Source organism: Carcharhinus amblyrhynchos, chromosome 17 (genome assembly GCF_965287045.1).
Source record: "Carcharhinus amblyrhynchos chromosome 17, sCarAmb.v2.hapA, whole genome shotgun sequence".
Lineage (NCBI taxonomy): Eukaryota > Metazoa > Chordata > Chondrichthyes > Carcharhiniformes > Carcharhinidae > Carcharhinus > Carcharhinus amblyrhynchos.
This window is the reverse complement of record NC_137340.1, coordinates 32,595,014-32,614,943: the sequence shown is the minus strand read 5'-3', so window position 1 is coordinate 32,614,943 and position 19,930 is coordinate 32,595,014. Positions and strand designations below refer to the sequence as shown.

General features: G+C 41.2%; 1 protein-coding gene across 2 annotated transcripts in view; it reads right to left on the bottom strand.

Moving 5' to 3' along the window:
• The window catches only part of mcmbp (minichromosome maintenance complex binding protein), a 34,936-nt gene that overhangs the window by 10,868 nt on the left and 4,138 nt on the right, over window positions 1-19,930 (bottom strand). For both annotated transcript variants that reach the window (XM_080205741.1, XM_080205742.1), the window contains exons 3-13: window positions 18,710-18,850; window positions 15,759-15,800; window positions 14,570-14,671; window positions 14,323-14,452; window positions 13,338-13,486; window positions 11,472-11,569; window positions 10,673-10,851; window positions 9,208-9,331; window positions 8,427-8,544; window positions 5,446-5,611; window positions 3,105-3,238 (exon numbers count right to left, since the gene is read on the bottom strand). In XM_080205741.1, the coding sequence (XP_080061867.1) occupies window positions 3,105-3,238; window positions 5,446-5,611; window positions 8,427-8,544; window positions 9,208-9,331; window positions 10,673-10,851; window positions 11,472-11,569; window positions 13,338-13,486; window positions 14,323-14,452; window positions 14,570-14,671; window positions 15,759-15,800; window positions 18,710-18,850 (1,383 nt within the window). The remainder of the gene's footprint in view (window positions 1-3,104; window positions 3,239-5,445; window positions 5,612-8,426; window positions 8,545-9,207; window positions 9,332-10,672; window positions 10,852-11,471; window positions 11,570-13,337; window positions 13,487-14,322; window positions 14,453-14,569; window positions 14,672-15,758; window positions 15,801-18,709; window positions 18,851-19,930) is intronic.

Sequence of the window (19,930 nt, the reverse complement as noted above, 5' to 3'; positions counted from 1 at the left end):
GCTGGGAACGGAGAGAGCGTTGGAGGAATACAGACAGAATAGGAGGGATCTCAAACAGGGAGTTAGGAGAGCAAAGAGGGGGCATGAGATGGCTTTGGCAGGTAGGGTTAAGGAGAATCCAAAGGCGTTTTACTCCTATCTTAAGAACAAAAGGGTGGCTAGGGGTAAAATCGGTCCTCTCAGGGACAGACGTGGGGAATTGTGCTTAGAGGCAGAGGGAATGGGGGAGATCCTGAATGAATACTTTGCGTCGGTATTCACGAAGGAGAGGGGCTTGATGTCTGGTACGGTCATTGAGGGAGAGGTAGACCAATTGAAAGATCTATCAATTCCGAGGGAAGAAGTGTTAGGGCTTTTAGATGGCATTAAAACCAATAAATCTCTGGGGCCCGATTGCATTTATCCTAGGCTGCTTTAGAGAGACGAGGGATAAGATTGCTGGGCCTCTGACGCGAATCTTTGTCTCTTCTTTGGACACAGGTGAGGTCCCAGAGGACCGGAGGATAGCGAACGTGGTACCGTTGTTTAAAAAGGGTAGGAGGGATAGCCCGGGTAACTATAGGCCGGTGAGCTTAACGTCAGTGGTAGGTAAGTTGATGGAGAGGATTCTTAGGGATAGGATGTATGCGCACTTAGAGCGTTGCGATCTGATTAAGGATACGTAGCATGGCTTTGTCAAGGGGAAGTCTTGCCTTACGAATCTGGTAGAATTCTTTGAGGAGGTGACAAAAACGGTTGACGAAGGACAAGCCGTTGATGTCGTCTATATGGATTTCAGTAAGGTGTTTGACAAAGTCCCTCATGGTAGGTTGGTACAGAAGGTTAAAGCTCATGGGATATGTGGTCAGGTATCTAGACGGGTAGAGAACTGGCTTGCAAAGAGGAGTCAGAGAGTAGTAGTGGAGGGGTCTTTTTCTAGCTGGAGGTCTGTCACTAGTGGTGTGCCGCAGGGCTCAGTACTGGGACCTCTTCTCTTTGTAGTCTATATAAATGATTTGGAAGAGGGAGTAGGTGGTGTGATCAGCAAATTTGCTGATGACACCAAGATGGCTGGATTGGCGGGCAGTGAGGAGCAGTGGCAATACAGCAGGATATTGATAGGCTGGTTGATTGGGCAGATACGTGGTAAATGGAGTTTAATCCGGATAAATGTGAGGTGATGCATTTTGGCCGGCATAACATAGGGGGAAGTTATATGATAAAGGGTAAGCCCGTAAGGAGTATAGAATCGCAGCGAGACCTGGGGGTGCAAGTGCACAAGTCTTTGAAGGTGGCAGTGCAAGTGGAGAGTGTGGTGAAGAAAGCCTATGGTATGTTAGCCTTTATAGGAAGGGGTATAGAATATAAGAGCTGGAGTCTAATGTTGCAGTTGTACAGAACATTGGTTAGGCCGCATTTGGAGTACAGTGTCCAGTTCTGGCCGCCTTACTACCGGAAGGACGTGGAGACTCTGGAGAGAGTGCAGAGGAGGTTTACCAGGATGTTGCCTGGTATGGAAGGACTGGGGTATGAGGAAAGATTAAAGAAATCGGGGCTCTTTTCCCTTGAAAGACGCCGACTGAGGGGGAATCTAATAGATGTATATACGATTATGAAGGGTATAGATAGAGTAACAGAGGTAAGCTATTTCCTATGATAGAGACACGTAGGACAAGGGGCCATGGACTTAAGGTGAGGGGGGAGAGGTACAACACAGATATTAGAGGGAGGTTTTTCACACAGAGGATAGTGGGGGTATGGAATGCTCTGCCAAGTAAGGTGGTGGAGGCAAACACGCTAGAGTCCTTTAAGAGTAACTTAGACAGGCACATGACTGAGTTGGAGATGGGTGGATATAGGAGATCCTTTTAAATAAGGGTCATTAGCATTGCGGCGTCGCTGGTAATGTAAATGGGTATAGTATGATAATAATGTTTTTTCTCTTTTCATTCACAGGTTTTAAGTCGGTCCACCTCGTGTCCAACGAGGGGCATACACACAATGGGTCATACTGGGGCTGCTCTTGGTTGTTCGAGATTGGCCTAGTGCTTCATGTCGTTAGTGCGTGCCTAAACTGGACAAGATACTGGGCAAGACAACAGCTCAGTGACTATCGCTGATTGCTGTGCAGACACGTGGATTTGGGCCGGTGTCTGTGGGAGTTTGCGTATTCTCCCCGTGCTTGTGTGGGTTTTCTCCGGGTGCTCCGGTTTCCTCCCACACCCCAAAGATGTGCTGTTAGGCTGATTGGCAGGAATAAATTGTCCCTAAATCAGTTTCCCTCAATCTGGATGGCCATAAAACATTAGACAGGGGTCGTGGGTAGAGAGGTGGACTGGTGGTGTTGGGGTGGCAGCACGGGCTCGTTGGGCCGAAGGGCCTGTTTCCCAGGCTGATTTTGTTCTTTGTTTAGGCTTTGGGGAATCAGAAGATGAGTTACTCACCGCAGTATTCTTAGCTTCTGACCTGTTCTTGTAGCCACTGAGTTTATGTGGTGAGTCCAGTTGAGTTTCTGGTCAATGGTAACCCCAAGGATGTTGACAGTGGGGGATTCCATGATGGTTGCACCACTGAATGTCAAGGAGCAGTGGTTAGAGTGTCTCTTATTGGTGATGGTCACTGCCTGGCATTTGTGCGGCGTGAATGTTACTTACCACTTGTCAGCCCAAACCTGGATATTGTCCAGACTTGTCTCTGATCCTGACTTTAAAATGCCCCCTGCTCATCCTGCTGGATTAATTCCAGGAGGAATTGTGTGTTTGTGCACTTTTTCCAAGATGAAATCAATACCGATGATACACGCTTGTGATAAGAGAACCACTTGCCTTTAAAAATGTTATTCCTGGCATTTTTTGAAAAAACTTCCACATTTTGATACAGGTAAAATATTTGCTTAATGTTGATTTAAAAAAATCAAATCAATAGACTTTTCGTTATAATTTAAAATATTATTGAACAAAAATCATATTGCGTTGTCACTCTGGTTTTCACTGGAGTGAAAAATTAACTCCACTGCATCGCAACTTCTGCATCGCACAACTTATTCAGAACAAAAATCAGCCATACTTGGGAGTATGATACGCATAGGACTTGTACAAGTAGACAGATTCACAGAAGACACGTACCGGTAAGAGAGATCTGCCTTCTGAAGTGATGAGTACATTAATATTGCAAGGGAATTCCATCTGGTGGTAGTTGAAGTCATAGTCTACCTTCTGCCAGGTAATCAAATTACCAAGAGCTGTCACATTTCGGACACCTGTGAAAGATTGGGCATCATCAGTGATTGTGAATGACACTGTTTTTATGGCAGCTAAGTTTACTACAGCTGCAGATTTATAAATCCAAGGCAACAAAATAAAATGAATGTTTTAAAGTTAAGAAGGAAAATTCATTCAAGTGACAGCAGCACTCCCACTCACATTTAATGGGACTTTACCAGTTAAAAATTACAACATCTTTGAAGATAGGTAAACTTTTTCAAACAGGGAAACCTGCAGTGACTAAAGCCAGGCCTGCCTTCATTTGAACATCATTTAAATATCAAGAACCACCAAACAACTCATGTATTGTGTACAGAAAAGCATACAGAATACTGGAACAATGCAAAGAATTATAAAATGAATGCAAAGCTCCCAAGTAATGGTTTGCAATCCCAACGGATGGCATTTATTACAGCAGTTATTTCTCACAAGTAACATGGGCACAATAATCAAAACCTTGCATAAAGAGTCAGAAGCACTTATGACACAGGAGGCCACTCAGCCCATGGAGTGCATGCCAGCTCCCAGAGGAGCAATCGAGTCCCTCGCAAGTTTCCCTTCCTTCAAGTGCCCATCTATTTTCCTTCTGAAATCACTGATTATCTGCAATCCTGGGGACCAGCTGAGTTCCAGGTCATTACCACTTGCATGTAATCAAGTTCTCCCTCACACTTCCCCCCCACCCCAAATCTCGTGAACCAATTATCCTGCCCCAAAAAGAAACTTTTGCACCTTCTCTCATTTAACGATAAAAGGTAATTTCCTATTTGCAGTTTGGCCTTACAATATTCCTTGAAAATAATTTATCTGTGACATACATTTAAGCTGGGTCCAATTTCCTCTTTTGTCTGCCTGGGGCTCTTAAAAAAAAGTGTCCACAGGAGGTTCATCTCCAACATCACACTTTACAACATTAAATCATCAGCTTCAAAACAAAAAGCAAAATACTTCTAATGCTGGAAATCTGGAAACATTTAGGTCAGACATCATCATTGGAACGAGGAAAACAGGGTCAATAATGTTCTTTTGTCAGAGGCCTTAAATGTGCGCAGATGCTGCCCATCCACCTGAGAATTTCCAGTGGCACGGTAGTACAGTGGTTAGCACTGCTGCCTCACAGCACCAGGGACCCGGGTTCGATTCCCGGTTTGGGTCACTCTCTGTGCAGAGTTTGCATGTTCTCTCTGTGTCTGCATGGGTTTTGTCCGGGTGCTCCAGTTTCCTCCCACAATCTGAAAGATGTGCTGGTTAGGTGCATTGACCTGAACAGGCACCAGAGTGTAGTGACTGGGGGAATTTCACAGTAACTTCAGTGCAGTGTTAATGTAAGCCTTACTTGTGACTAATAAACTTTAACAGTGTTGCAATCCAGGTGAAAGTTGCACTCAGCAGCATGCTACTTTTCCAAAGTGAAGTTTATAGCTCAGATCTCTATTCAAACTTCTTTACTGCTCTCAAAACTAAAATCTCCCAGGAACCAGTGCTATCAAGCAGCATTTTAGAACATCATACCACCCCCACCATCAAAACTATTTCAATATATTCAAGAGTGGAAACTTGGGGTGCAGTTATATCAAGACAGCTGAAAGTATACCCATCACAAAAATTGACATGTTGGTGCCTACTTTTCCTAACCTGAGAGTTATCCAAGTAACTTTAAGAAACTATAGACAATCATGCACTAGTTTTGACTGGTGGTTATTAATTTTATTAATAAATTTAATATTCAAAGTTAAACAATTTGAAAGTGGTGCTCATGATTGCCCTTCCACCCAAGAAAACACATCTGAATTTCAAGAACCCCCTCAAAGGGCCTCAAACAGGTTTATTTGGCTGAAATTTGCAATGGCAATTAATTCAGACTAGGGATGTGAGCATTCTGCAAACGTGGCTGTCCTCCAGTATAACATTTTTATTTTTAAAAAGTGCAAAAGATTTTGGAAACTGCTTTGGTTAGTTTGGCCGCTTTTGGGAGAGGTGTTTACACCCTGCAATCTTTTAATTTTGGCTTCTGCCATTCCATACGATTTTCTCATCCTTCTCTTCGACTTAGTGCTTCCTATTCACGTTTCCAGGTCAGAGGGAAAGCAAGTTATTCACTGGTTCATCAGGGTTAATGCCAGCATTGCAAAGATTCGGCTACTGAAATTGAAACAAAAGCTGGCAGGAAAACTTGCTTTAGATTGTAAAATTCAGTTCTAACCTGTAGCATCCAGCTGTCCTTGTTCCAATAACGTTTCGTCTAACATGAGTGAAGTATTACTGGCCAGCTGCAGTACTCCAGTCACAAGGCGATTTGCAGTGTAGTCTTTGTGCGGGATGAACCGTAGTGTGTTCATGTTGTTAAGAGTCATGGGTAGACAATAGGACTATTAAACACAAAAATCAAAATACAAAGATGCAAGTTGAGCAGGCTTAACAGTAAACAAGGACTATTAAGGAAAACAAGCCAACTTGTTAAATATAAATAATTTTAAATTGTACTAATCCCTATAGCTTTAATTACAACAACATATGTAAATTTCTGAAAATAACATACACGCTACTATTCTCAGTTATGCACTCACGACCTACAAACATGTAAAACAACCAGTTTTGTGATAATATCCATATCACATGACAGTTTTAGAATTAACGAGACCAGTTAGCAAGTATTCAAAGGACCAATAGCCTAAATTTTGCAGTCAGCGACAAAGGAATTGCTCCCCAAGTGACCTTGAAGAAAGTTACCCACAAAGATCTAGCAAACGCTGGAGCACGTACTTTCCTTTTTCCGATGTTAGTTCAAGTCTGATGCCAAACCTCAGGGACTTCCAGTAAGTGGTGCCATCAAGCAGCCACTCACACTGAAGCATTCTCACAGACTGCAATCCAGGAAGTAAAATGCACCAAGCATCATTTACTTTAAATTTTACAGATATTTAACATATAAAGGCTAAAACAGCAAACCTATTTTTGTTTTTAAATTCTTAAATTTAGAAATCTGACATTTCACAAATATAAAATTAGTTCCTCAGTGGTAATTATGAACTTAGTAGGCCTTTAAAGACCCAGTTACACATAATTTCAAAGGATATAACCTTTGCAAAGCTTTTTACTACAAGACTAAAAAGGTCAAAAGCAAATCACTGCAGATGCTGGAATCTGAAACCAAAAGAGAAAATGCTGAAAAATCTCAGCAGATCTGGCAGCATGCGTAAGGAGAGAAAAGAGCTGACGTCAGCTTTTAGCTTTGACAAAGGTCACCTGGACTCAAAATGTCAGCTCTTTTCTCTCCTTACGGATGCTGCCAGATCAGCTGAGACTAAAGATTAAGTCAGTTTGGTGATTTTGAATTCATTGCATTCTGGGGGTACTTCAGCAGCACCTGCAATTGAAAAGTAACAACTTCCGACAGCAAATTCTGGCTGACTGGGTTTAACTTCACATGTTCCAGAGTACAGACGCATACAGTTGAACAAGGATACCGAGAGTTACCAGTTTTGAGAGAGGAACAGTTTTGCTATCATTGGCAAATGCGCTCTCTCAAGCCTTCATTTTCATAGAATCCCTACAGTGCAGAAGGAGGCGGTTTGGCCCATTGAGTCTGCGCTGACAACAATCGCACCCAGGCCCTATCCTCGTAACCCTCATATTTACCCTGCTAGTCCCCCGAAACTAAGGGGCAATTTAGCACAGCCAATTAACCTAACCTGCACATCTTTAAACTATGGGAGGAAATCGGAGCACCCGAAGGAAACTCATGCAGACATGGAGAGAATGTGCAAACTTCACACAATCACCCGAGGAATTGAACCTGCGCTCCTGGTGCTGTAAGGCAGCAATGCTAACCACTCTGCCAGTGTGCTGCCCCAACAGTTTTGAATAGTTTAGCTGCAACTAGTTTTTCTGAGATAGTTTAAGCACTGATTCAGTGCCTAAAGTTACTTTCTCATTTAAAATGTAATAATCAAAAGCGCAGGCAGAATTTTCAGATGTTTCAATAACTATATTACGATTGTTAAAGTGGTTGGAGAAAACCTATTCCCTCTGGCATGCAGACAATAACCAGAGGTCAAATTTAAAATTATGGACAAGATCATCACTAAAAGAAATGAGAATACTTCACCACTCGAGTGTTGCTGGAATCTGGAACACTCTAGCTGGAAAGGCTGTGGAAGCTGATTCCATGAATAATTTAAAAAAGGCACTTTGGCAGGTATTTGAAAATGAAGAACTTATAGGGTTACAGACACAGAACACAGCATGAAATTCTCTCAAAGAGCTTGTTCAGGTACAATGGGCTGAGTGGCCTCCTTCAATGCTGTAGGTTTCTCTTACTCTATGATGAAACATGGAACAGTACTGTACAGGAGCAGGCCCTTCGGCCCCCGATGTTGTATGAACATGACGCCACTTAAACTAATCCCTTCTACTTGCCCTTAGTCTATATCCATGTATTCCTTGCATATTCAATTGCTTATCTAAAAGCCCCTTAAACACCCCTATTGTATCTGCCTGCACCACCACCCCTGGTAGCACATTCCAGACACCTACCACTCTGTAAAAACTTGCCCCTCACATCTCCTTTGAACTTTTCTCCTCTCACCCTAGTGCATGAATCATGTTAGTTTTCCCTTCCTTCAAAAGAACTGAACAGATTACAGGCTGGAACAGGAATACCAGCATACATACAACAATTGATCATCTATAGTAATCTTTAACACTATATTTAAAATTGTCAATTTTCCCCCGACATGGGAGAATAATAGCACACTGGTTTCTACGCTATACAGTAGCAGTGGTATGTATTCTCAACATAACATTGCCAGGATGCATATTGCACTTCAAAGTTAATGGTCCTTCGTTAGAATAAGTGCTGTAAGAACACAGCCAGATGGCCAATTTATACACACCTTCTGGCCTTGCTTCTATTCCCAACACTTCTGGAAGTCATCCAGGATGCCACAAAGGCACCGATGTCCCATCAGATTCAATTCCCTGCCTGTGAGGTCTGTTCAAAATGCACAGACCGCCAAGAGTATCAGTGCTCGCAGCAGGAAAATGCATCTTCTGACCATGGTGAAATTCCACATGGCCCACTCAACCATGGTAAACACAACTGTCTCTTTTTTTTATAAAGAAGTGCGCAATCACCAGAATTGAATGATCAAATCTGCAATCTCCTATGATTGAACTACTTACCGATGGAACCAGCTGTTGAATGGTCCTATGGAGGTATTTTGTGTAAGTGTTATTCCTTGGGCAGCCACTCAGATTTACTGTGAATTTACCCAGTGGAAGAATATCACGCCGGGAGTACCTGCAACATGGATCAAAACAGGTTAATAAGCACTGGTCCAACTGCCTCATTTTATACAAGCTTTAGTACATGCAACTGTGAATTCTTAATTTTCATCCTCATTATAATTTCTTGCAACAATTTAACATGAATTCTCCTATACAAGTCATGTTATGATTACACAATCTGGCAGCTGGGTAGTTAGTGAAGGAAATCTCTCAGGTATCCCTTGGCCTGGAATTGCTATCTTCTGCATGGTTTTAAAAAAATTAAAAAGTTATTTCAGCTTTCAAACTCCCCCCCAAAGTCCAGCTCCATGTTGTGTAAAAGTTGAATGCCCCACCAATCTATTTTCCACAGTATAACTTTGGAAGCAAGAAACGTCACTGCTGCCTTTTGCACTCATAATTCAATCATACCTTTTATGAATACTTGAAGTTGTATTAGTTACTTTAAAAAGGAAGAACTTTTTAAGTCAGGGAAACATCTACTCGGTTGCAAACATTTCCTTTGCTCCAAAAATGCTACATCTACTCAAAAGCTCATAATTTAAACAAAATTTACAACTGAATCCCTACGATCAACTGGCAGATTTAGGGTCTTGTTTAACATATAGAATATTTGCTATAGTCCAATTTACAATATGGGTCCAGAAATGATGCAAATCAAAGATCATATAATTACACTGTGGATATGAAGTGTAGGAGGAGATACTCAGCAGCCAGACTGTCTCCCAGTAATACGTGTGTCAGGAACCCAAGCAACTCTGTTCTGACTGTTGATAATTCAGGCATGATGTTTGTGATACCTGTAATAAATCATCAGAAAAAAGATGCTAAAAATAATAATATTAATTTTAAGTAAAGAAATATTGATATAGCATCTTAAATAACAAACTAATACAACACCACAAAAAGGGGCAGAAAGGGCTCTTGGCACCAGCTTGCTCACCAGATGTAGTTTCTCTCCAACATAGTAACGCCCCGATCTCAGGTAACTTATCTGCACAATACAGGGATTGTGAACTAATTTTCAAACATACAACATCAAGGATACAAAGTTCTGGGGGAGACAGGGTTAGGCTATTGAATTGCATGATCATAATGAATGGTGGACCAGGCTCAAAGGGCCGAATGGCTTCCTCCTGTTCTTACTTTTTACGTTTCTAGCACTACATAGGTTGGGAAATAAAAAATGGTGGATTCAAAAAATCAGATTCCCCATCACTAACGTGTACATTTTAAATATCCCATTCATTTGTGAGGAATTGCCCAACACATGAAATACTCCCCACCGCCGTACCACTTATACTTTTTTTTTTGGTCAGGTTTTGTGTTCACCAAGTTGGGAGATATCAGGAAAGTATTTCATTCCCTAGCACTGATCCTGGCTTGGAATAAAGTCATCAAGCACTCCAAGCTCAGGCCTTGCAAAATCTGATGAAGTTCCTTCCACTCAGTCCCCTAACTCTGCAGCAGCAAGCCCTAGAATTTTGCCAGTTATCCACAGGTCTCAATTGAAAAACTGTTAATACTGTATATCAGTGGGAAATTGTGCTTTATCTGTAATAGGGACAGCACAGTGACACAGCGCTTAACATGCTGCCTCACAGTGCCAGGGACCCAGTTCAATTCCAGCCTTGGGTGGAGTTTGCACTTTCTCCCCATGTCTACATGGGTTTCCTCTCGCAGTCCAAAAGTGTGCAAGTTAAGTGGATTGGCCAGAGTGAATTTGCCCCTTGGTGCTCCAGGATGTGTAGGTTAGATGGATTAGTCATGGTAAATGTGTGGAGTCATGGGAATAGGGTGGAGGGGGGCCTGGCTAAGATATTGTCAGAGAGTTGGTGCAGACTTGATGGGCCGAATGGCCTCTTCCTGCACTGTAGAGATTCTATGATTTATGTCTTTCCCAAAACTGGTTTTAAACAGCTCGAAATTATTGGCAGCTTAGACAGCATTATGACGAAATCTCTGCACTGAAACTTGTATCCATGGTCCACAGCGGGACTGAATGTAGGTCAAGATTGTGCAATAGACATTTTTCCAAAATAAAATTCTGTGAACAACACATTCTACAGCCAAACATCCCACACATGCAGGCACCACAAATACATAAAAATAGAAGCAGCCATGTGGAAAATTGGACTTACAGTCCTTGCTTTCTTTATCTTTCAGGGTGATGGGAAGGAGGGGATTAACGTGCTGTAATTTGTGAGTTACGATGGCATGAAGCCTTGGAACCAATGACGGTGGAGGACTGTGAACACGCTGCTCTTCCATGGTGTCCATACATTCAGCTGGGTCCAGTATTGATGAACCATCCTTTGTGCTGTATCCACGGGAGAAAGGAAAACAAAGCTCACAGTAACTATCGTTTCAGCAGTGACAAAGCTGCAAATTTCAGCTGTGCCTTTTTGGTCTCTTGAAATGCAAGAGACATTTAGATCTATGTTGTTTAAAAAAAGTGGTTCCATTTCCTCCATTTCAACTGCACTCCATGAGAAAACCTCAATTAAAAATGCATTTTTTCCCCCCATTTAAACAAGAACTAAAGAACTGGAACTGTCAAGTCACAGCCAAACAACACAGCGTGGATTAAAAACAGAAAATGTTAGAAACACTCAGCAGGTCAGGCAACGTTCATTCTCTGCAAGGTTAAACACTGAGTTTTAAAAATGCAATTAATTCCGTCATTCTACATAGATTCTGCCAAATGATCCCAATTGTTCAGATCAATATAATACATTGCTGATATTTTAAGTGTGAGCAAAGCAAAACAGACTGATCCTTGAGCTCCTTAAAACAAGAAACCGCTTTAATTTCCGTTGCAGGACTGAAATGCTTCATGATAAAAGTGTGTGAAGATTCAGGAGGCACAAAAGCTGACTGAACAATCCCTGCATTACGGCCGATGAGTATTATATTATGTTAGCAACTCGAATGCCTTACCTCTCATCATTCATTACACCAAGTGCTGGATCCACTGATAGAATCCCATAAACCTCCAGCATATCATTCACTTTGAAACTATCCCAATCCTCATACATCTGCCAAATAGAAGAATAAAACATTAATGCACGAGCATTCTGAACCAAATAATGCATGATTGCAGCGAGGATCCAGTATCAACACGGGCTTTCAATTAAAATATACTAAATTACATGATTGCTTAACAACCTAGGGAGAGGTGGCATTGAAAAATCACTACACAACCTATCATTTAAGGGTTGGTTCTAACATTTTGAGCTGGAGTTCACTATCCAATCTTCTGTCCACACTTTAGGATGGAAGGACGTCAAGGCTTTGGACAGGGATGCAGAACAGATTTCCAAGAATGATGGCAATGATTCAGGATTTCAGGTTATGGGGAAAGACGAGGGAATCCGGAGTTGTTCTCCTTTAAGCAAAGAAGGCTAAAAGGAAGATTTAATAGAGTGGTTAAAAATCATGAAGGATTCTTATTTTACACAAAGGGTGGTGGGAGCCTAGAATGCACTGCCAAGTGAAGTGGTTGAGGCAGTTACATTAGCGACAATTAAGACTTATCTTGACAGGCATATGAACAAACGAGAAATAGAGGGATATAAGCAGTTGATTTAGATAGATAAACGGGATCGGTGCAGGCTTGGAGGGCCTGTTCCTGCGCTGTACTGTTCTTTATTTTGAAAGAACACAGAAGGAGAAATTGATCCCAGTGGAAAGGTCAGTAACCAGAAGAGAGATTTAAGATAATTGCCAAAAGATCCAGGGGTGATACAAGGGGAATTTTCTTTTAAAGCAGTGAATAATTACAATCTGAAATGCATCGCGTGAAAGGGTGGCGGAAACAGATTGAATAATGCATAACAAAAGCGAATTGGGTAAATACTTGAAGGGAAAATGGCTGCAGGGGTGAAAGAGTGGCGAAGCAAGAGAAATTGGATGGCCCTTTCAAAGAACTGATACAGGCACAAAAGGTGGGATGGTCTTCTGTGTTGCTCCATTATAGGGTTGGAACTGATGCACCACTTTCAGTAAAGTGTAATGTTCTTGCTTAACTGGAAGTAGTAATTACGACATTTATGAAGGATGAAAGTTGGTTAGTTGCTTCCACCCCTTCCAACAGCAGAAAGGATTGAGAAGATTGATTCACAGTGAGTGTTTTCTGATTTGTCAAACCAATTAACTCATCAAAACAGATTCCCACCATTAATAATTAGCAACAGTTTTTGGACGGAGTAAGCTTCTATATCAAATCCCTGCATTTGGGTTCTGTAAAGACATTTGGCAGGACTTTTGGAGTCAAAAGATTTCTCTAATAGCTTGGTGGCTGTGAAACTGGGGAGTTCCAAAAAAAATGCAGCAAAGCTGATCAGCAGCTCCTTGTGAGGCACAAAGTTTCCCCGATTACTTACAAAATAGTCCCATAACATCCAAAAGGAACACATCAGGTTGTGTTCTGCTCCAAAAAAACAAAAGGTTTTGAACAACAATGTTTTGAAATACAAAAAAACTTAAGAATACAAAGAGGTTGTATTTTCTTATAGTCAGTCAAGACAGACACCAAGGAAACTAGAATGCACACAGCATGAAATGCATTACAATTTAGTGTAATCAGCAGCATGACAAAATTTTATGGAATAGGGCAATCCATTCTACCCAAACAATGCATGGTTTTTGCCTTTTAACCAGATCTATGACTGGTATTGAAACTTGTACATCCACATTTAAAATTTGAAAGGAAATGATGTCAGCGAAATCTATTACCAGTTATTGGATGTTACCAAATAAGAAGGTCTACATTATGCATTTCATTCTTCACCAACGCATTCCTACCTTCACAAGACATGCTGGCCCTTTCTCTCCTGGTAATGGGAAGTTGAGATCAATTGACGTCGTACGGTTAGGAAAACTCTGGTGTCCACCCGGTGCTTCCTTTTCAAGGCGTTTAGCATCTCCACATGCTTGTGATCCACTGCAGCCAGCTGAACAACAGGTTAAAACAGTATTAATATCGTCTCTTTGATTTACTTCCAGCCCTAATTAGAGGCAAGTAAAGTTTCAAAGTGATCAACCTAATAACCAGCAGTGAACAAGAAGGGCAAACATATCACAAAATTTTATGTACTCTGAAAAGACCAGATTTGCCTCCACTCATGCTGTTTACCACCAAATGTTTTATAAGATGAGCAGAGATAGAACTGTACTTGTATGACAGAAAGATAGGCTGGACTATCATTTCCACTGTTGAAATGTACACAAGAAAAACGTCTTGAATGTTAAAAAGGCCGTGAATCCTCTTAATTATTTTGAGCTAAATGAAATGTATTGTCACTCTGGTTAGCGCACCTCATTTTTCACTAGAAAAACCCTTTTTCTTTTAGGTCACTGCTTTGTGATGCAAGAGTAGTTTGGGAAAATCTCAACGTGACAAGTGGCAAGGGGTCTATCTCATTCATTAGCAGGGTATTAGAGAAACCAGCAAGAGTACTACAATAATGCCTCAAAGGATACCATGAATAAGAGAAAATGCTGAAAAATCTCAGCAGGCCTGGCAGCATCTGCAAGGGGAAAGAAGCTGATATTTTGAGTCAAAACATCAGCTCTTTTCTCTCCTTACAAATGCTGTCAGACCTGCTGAGATGCTCCAGTATTTTATTTTTTGGTTACAGATTCCAGCTTTCACAGTAATTTGCTTTGACATCATGAACTTGCATTGCGGAATAAGGAATATTATCCTGCAGTATCCTGGCATTCTCTCTCTCTCCATCCTGCGCCATTAGTGAATTCAATGAAGGATTGCTAAATATACACCCCCTACCTGCACACTGCTCTTTCAGCTTGGGTGGATGCATTTCCATGTCTTCATCCTCCTCATAACTCCTCTTGTGTCGACTTGGAGTATAGGACGTAGAGGGATTGCCACGTGCCTGGCTGGCACTGGCATAGGCGTATGAAGGCAATTTAAGGAAAAAAAAGAACTACTCTATTAATTGTTTTCATTTATTCATTTAGACGGAAAGCTTCTCAGGCTGAAGCTGAAGAAACCCACGTCAGCAAAAGGATATTTCTTTGACCCACTCTGACTCTCCAGGCACTGGAATACAATAAAAGGTCTGCCTCTCCAGAGTGACACATTTGGCAGAGTTTAAGGCAACCTCTTGTTGCAGCTGCGGAGAAAAGAAAATCTGTAACACATGCCAACAAAATTCACTTATCATACCCCAGTTCAGTGTTCCGCTCCGATGTGGATGATGAAAGATAACACCCAACAGCAACAATTTTAACCTAAAATAGGGCTGCATTCCCATAAATGATATTTGTTAGCTGCCGATAACTAATTTCAGTCAAGGTTTGTCTGTTGGTTTGTTGCAATTGGAATCAATAACCTGCTGGAAAGCGTACTGAGTGAAATCAGGATCAAACCTTCAACAAATCTGACCCGCAATGCTCACAACTGAAGAAGGAGCAGCACTCCGGAAACGTGTGATTTCAAATAAATCTGTTGGATTTTAACCTGGTGTGGTGAGACTTCTTACTGTGCCTCACCCCAATCCAAAACCAGCATCTCCACGTCACAATTGAGGGACAAGTGGCTTGGATGGATGCTGGAATGACAATGGTGTTTACAGAACTGAATTTCAGTAAAATATCATGGGGAATTCAAAGATAACAGCTCCAAATATGAAGCTCCTGAGTGAGAGCACAACCTTCTTTTTCACAAATGGGTGTGTCACCAATTGAGCCAACACATTAAAAAGCATTTTGACAAGTTATGTAAATACGGAAACATACAAATGAGGGTTGAAAGGAGGCGGAAGCAGCCTATGTAGAAAATGAAAGATGAAGAACACCGATGAGCAACAATATTTTCACAAGACGAATCTGCGACCATTGTTGATAAAAGGGATTTGTACCTTTGTTAAATGAAAGGCTTTTTAAAAAACTCCTTTGTCTTCAGCATTCAGCTAGCTTTATCTTTAGCGCTAGCTCCATCTACAGTTGCAAAGTAAAGGTGCATCTAATTGTCGTGTCAAAGTCCCTGTCATTGAACTAGATCCCTGTTAATGTTGCTGTCTGAAACTCATATTAGCCTCCAACATTTTGTCCTTAGGACTGCTGCACCGTTTCTAGACAGGGGAATCCACCCATTAACTGCACCTCCAAATCAAAAATCCTTATGTCTGTGGAATTCGGTATTTCACATACGATTGTCTTAATAAACAGGCAAAGGAACTATAGTGGGCAACGACTTACCCCACATTCTGCAACATCTTTGTATTTTCCAAAGCGTAGAACCTATCAAAAACATATTGAAACCTTTACACAGAGAAATATTAAAAACTAGTTTAAAAATACAAAATATAAAAATGCAATGTAGAGATGCAAATTCAAATGCAGTCATAAAAAAAGTGATAAGCAATAGTGCACAGTTCAACTTCAAAGCAGAAATGATACTTTTAACTCAGGTTCAAATGCAGTCAAACAAAGCTTCCAGTATTATGTAGGATATTGTTAACTAAGAGTGGTTCCTCGCATATTGTGAATCTGTTAAAGAAGACAGAAGACAGAATGAAAGTCCTGAAGTGATGCAACTAGAGAAATCCATTTTAGATTTAATTTGGAGGTTTATAATAGGCTAATCCTTCAGCTCATCCAAATTGTCACCTCTACGTCTTTCCATCAGAAATTTCATGGAATGTGGAATAAGGGGAAACTTCATTCTCCTTGTCCTCTTGCTCTGCAATTCTACAACATTAGGAATTAGCATTTCCAGGTCTCCTCTATTCTACACTGGGCCTTCATAAAAGCTTATGGTCGCCTGGGACTATAACAACTTCACCCTTTATTTTGTTTCTTTAAAGACCCACAACTACCCATCCTAACAATCCACCCCATTTAGCCATCACCCTCTCCATAAAGAATGTCTGTCTTAAATGTTCTCTTCACTATCCTAAAGCCTTGTCTCTTGTCCTACCAACCTAGAACATCAGAAATCAGTGTTTCAGGTCTCCTCTGCTCCACACTGAACCTTTATGAAGGCTCGCTATCTCAACAATGCTCATAACCTGAGGATCTCCACACCTCAGGCAAAGTCACCCCAGTCAGCTTTCCCCCTCAAACGGAAACAGCAGCCTACGGTCACCTGGCACAATGACGACTGTATTTTTTATTCCACATTCCATTAAATTTCAGTACAAGAAGCATTTAAAAAGAGTCACAGGCTGAAGAATAATTCTGCTACAAACGAAATGGTTCTATTCTTTACAACTCCATTACCTTTAAAAGGCAACTATAAATGCCAATTAACTAAAGACAACGTGGCGAGCAATGATGCTAAGTACGATGAATTGCGACCTAATGAAACAGTTTACACAGGGAGATTACATTTGCTGTTGATTATCTGGGAGGGAGTGGATGGGCAATGAAAACAGTTCAGGGGGGAAGCTGCTGATTCCAACTCATGAGCAGCTGCAACTAAAATCCTCTAAAATATCAAATCTTATGAAATTCAGACTTTCGAATACCACCCTATCATGGAAAATCTGCAAGTTGGGGTGAGATTGCATTGATGGCAGCTGTAAATAAGGTGAGCAGTGTTTATTAATGTAATATAGGTGTTTTTTGTGAGCAACAGATCTTTAATTTGAATGGCGGGGTGGGCTCGAGGGGCTAGATGGCCTACTCCTGCTCCTATTTCTTATGTTCTTATGTAATTTATTCTTTGCATGGATGCTTTATGTGGCTGGAGCAACAGATCACCAGTCCAGGTGTTCCCTGCCTGAATTGGTATCTGAATGGATCTGTCGTTTCAAATTAAGATGCTCCAAGCAACCCCCTCTAATGGATTACTAAAATCACATCTCAATAACTGTGAAGGATTGAGAACATTTTTAAAAGCTTATGGTTAAATGAATTGACCTAGAAGAGAGAATAAATAACATGTCAAAATAAAAAACTAATTCCTGAACTTGGAAATTACATTTTTTGACTTTTGACAAAAATCCACGACGCAAAGTATTCTACATGTGATCGTATGTCACCAAGGTCAAACAGCTGTGCCACACAAATAAATCGCAAGATTTTCTTCCCCTGCACGAACTCCTCTTTTAACTGAAATGACAGATGCATTCAATGCTGCTGCACACCAAACAGCAAGAAGTGGAAAATCTAACACAATTGGTGAAATGTATTTAGCACAGTGATTGAAAGCATTGGTAGTTTGCAGGAGGAAAGTTGCTGACCAGCTAACTTGTGTCCCATGATCTGACAACACAATTAACCTCAAAATTGCTAACAAGGCAGGAGACATTGAAGAGCAGCTTGACAAAGCAGAGAGGGAAATCCTCTTTTCTGTCATACTGTGCCAATGTAACACACATCATAGTTTTCTTTTGTGATATCAACTTGTCCAAGATTAAAAAGGACTATTAATTCTGCTGTTCTGGCCCAATGGAAACTACTAGCAAGGAACTGTTCAAAGCATTAAGACTGGTGCATGACAAATTAAAAAACAAAACATCGAATGTCATGTCAAGATTTGCAGGGATGGAGAACTAGATCTAATAGTGGACTTGCTGCTCAGGTGCTTTATGGTGATTATGGTATCCTTGTATACACAAGGAAGCGCGAACGAACCACAAATGCAAGCCTGAAGCAGCATGGTGGCAGTGATTAGCACTGCCATCTCTCAGCGCCAGGGACCTGGGTTTGATTCCAACCTTTGGTGACTGCCTGTGTGGAGTCTGCACATTCTCCCTCTGTCTGTGTGGGTTTCCTCCAGGTGCTCCTGTTGCCTCCCACAATCCTGAGATGTGCATGTTTGGTGAGTTGGCCATGCTAAATTGCCCTGTAGTGTCCCAAAAACATGCCATAGCACTTTCACTTCCAAGTTGGAAAATTGCACAAAAAATGTACAAATAATCCAAAGATGCGTGGGTTAGAGGGATTGCCCCTTAGTGTCAGGAGTACTAGCTATGGTAAATCATGGGGTTATGGGGATAGGGTCAGGGTGGGATTGTGGTTGGTGCAAACTCAATGGGCCAAATGGCCTCCTCCTGCACTGTAGAATTCTATTCTACGAATAATAGTTCTTGTGAATTCCCAACAAAACTGAGTCAACAGGCAACTCCCCCAATGGAGACATGACCATCACTGAAGATTTTGCTTTTAAAGGCTGTTTTGATTTCTGCTCCACAAATACTTACTTTAGATTTGGCAGATGTCTCCACAGTTTCATAAATTCCCATATAAAACTCTGGATCAAACATATCTTGGATCATACAACGGAATTTCACCAAGCTATTTGGCTTTAAATAATGCAGTGGAACATCATTCAAGGAAGGCACCTATAATAAGGAGAAAAAACTGTATTTCAATCATATCATTCACAGGGAGCTCCATGCTAACCAGTGGAAAAATGGCCTCTCTCATTCCATCAACTTTCGTTCATATCATTAACTTTTGGAATAAAATAGTTTGGAAGGCTCTCGTCAATGGGAAATAGATGGCAGATGCACAAGAATGGTTAGAAGAAACACAATTCTCTTGCTCCATAGAAGGGGAATAGATCAGATCAGATCAGTAAAGGGAAACTATTTCTGGAGGGTGGGAGACCATAATGAACGTGCATAGCAAAGTTTCAGCCAGACCTTTCAAGAGTAAAATTAGGAAACAATTATACTCACAGTGGTAGACTTATTGTTTTTATTCCGTAGTATGTTAGCATTGCCCAACCCCAAATGCCCTCCTTTCTTAAACTGCTACAGTCCCTCTCGTGCAAGTACACCCATAGTGTTAGGGATTTCCATGATCTTGTGACAAAGAAACAGCAACATCGTTGCAAGGATAGCGTGCGGCTTGGAAAGGAACTAGCAGGTGGTGACATTCACTTGTGTCCGCTGGATGATGACAGTCATGGGTTTGGAAGGTGCTGCTGAAGAGAGATTTGGCAAACTGCTGCAGTGCATCTTGAGTCTCAAGGGCAATTATAAGCAATAAATGTCAGCCTACCCAGGGACACTCACACCTGGTGGAATAATAATAAAAAAGTACACATTGCTGCCACTGTGCTGTGCACCAGAGAGTAAATGTATAAGGTGATGGATAAGGTGTTGATCAAACAGGCTGCTTTTTTCTGGAGGGTGTTGAGTTTTTACTGGAGTCAAGTGTTGTTGGAGCTGCTCTCAACCAGGCAAGCGAAGAGTATCCCATTACACTCCTGACTTGTGCCTTGTAAAGATAGTGGACAGGCTTTAGGAAGTCCAGAAGTGACTCACTGTGAAATTGGCAGCCTCTGACCTGCTCTTGTGTTTATACGGCTGGTCCAGTTTGGTCAATGGTAACACCCAGAAATACTATTCCGCAAAGATCAATTATTACATTTAAAACTAACACTGGTACATTTTTTTAAAATAAAATTATAAGGG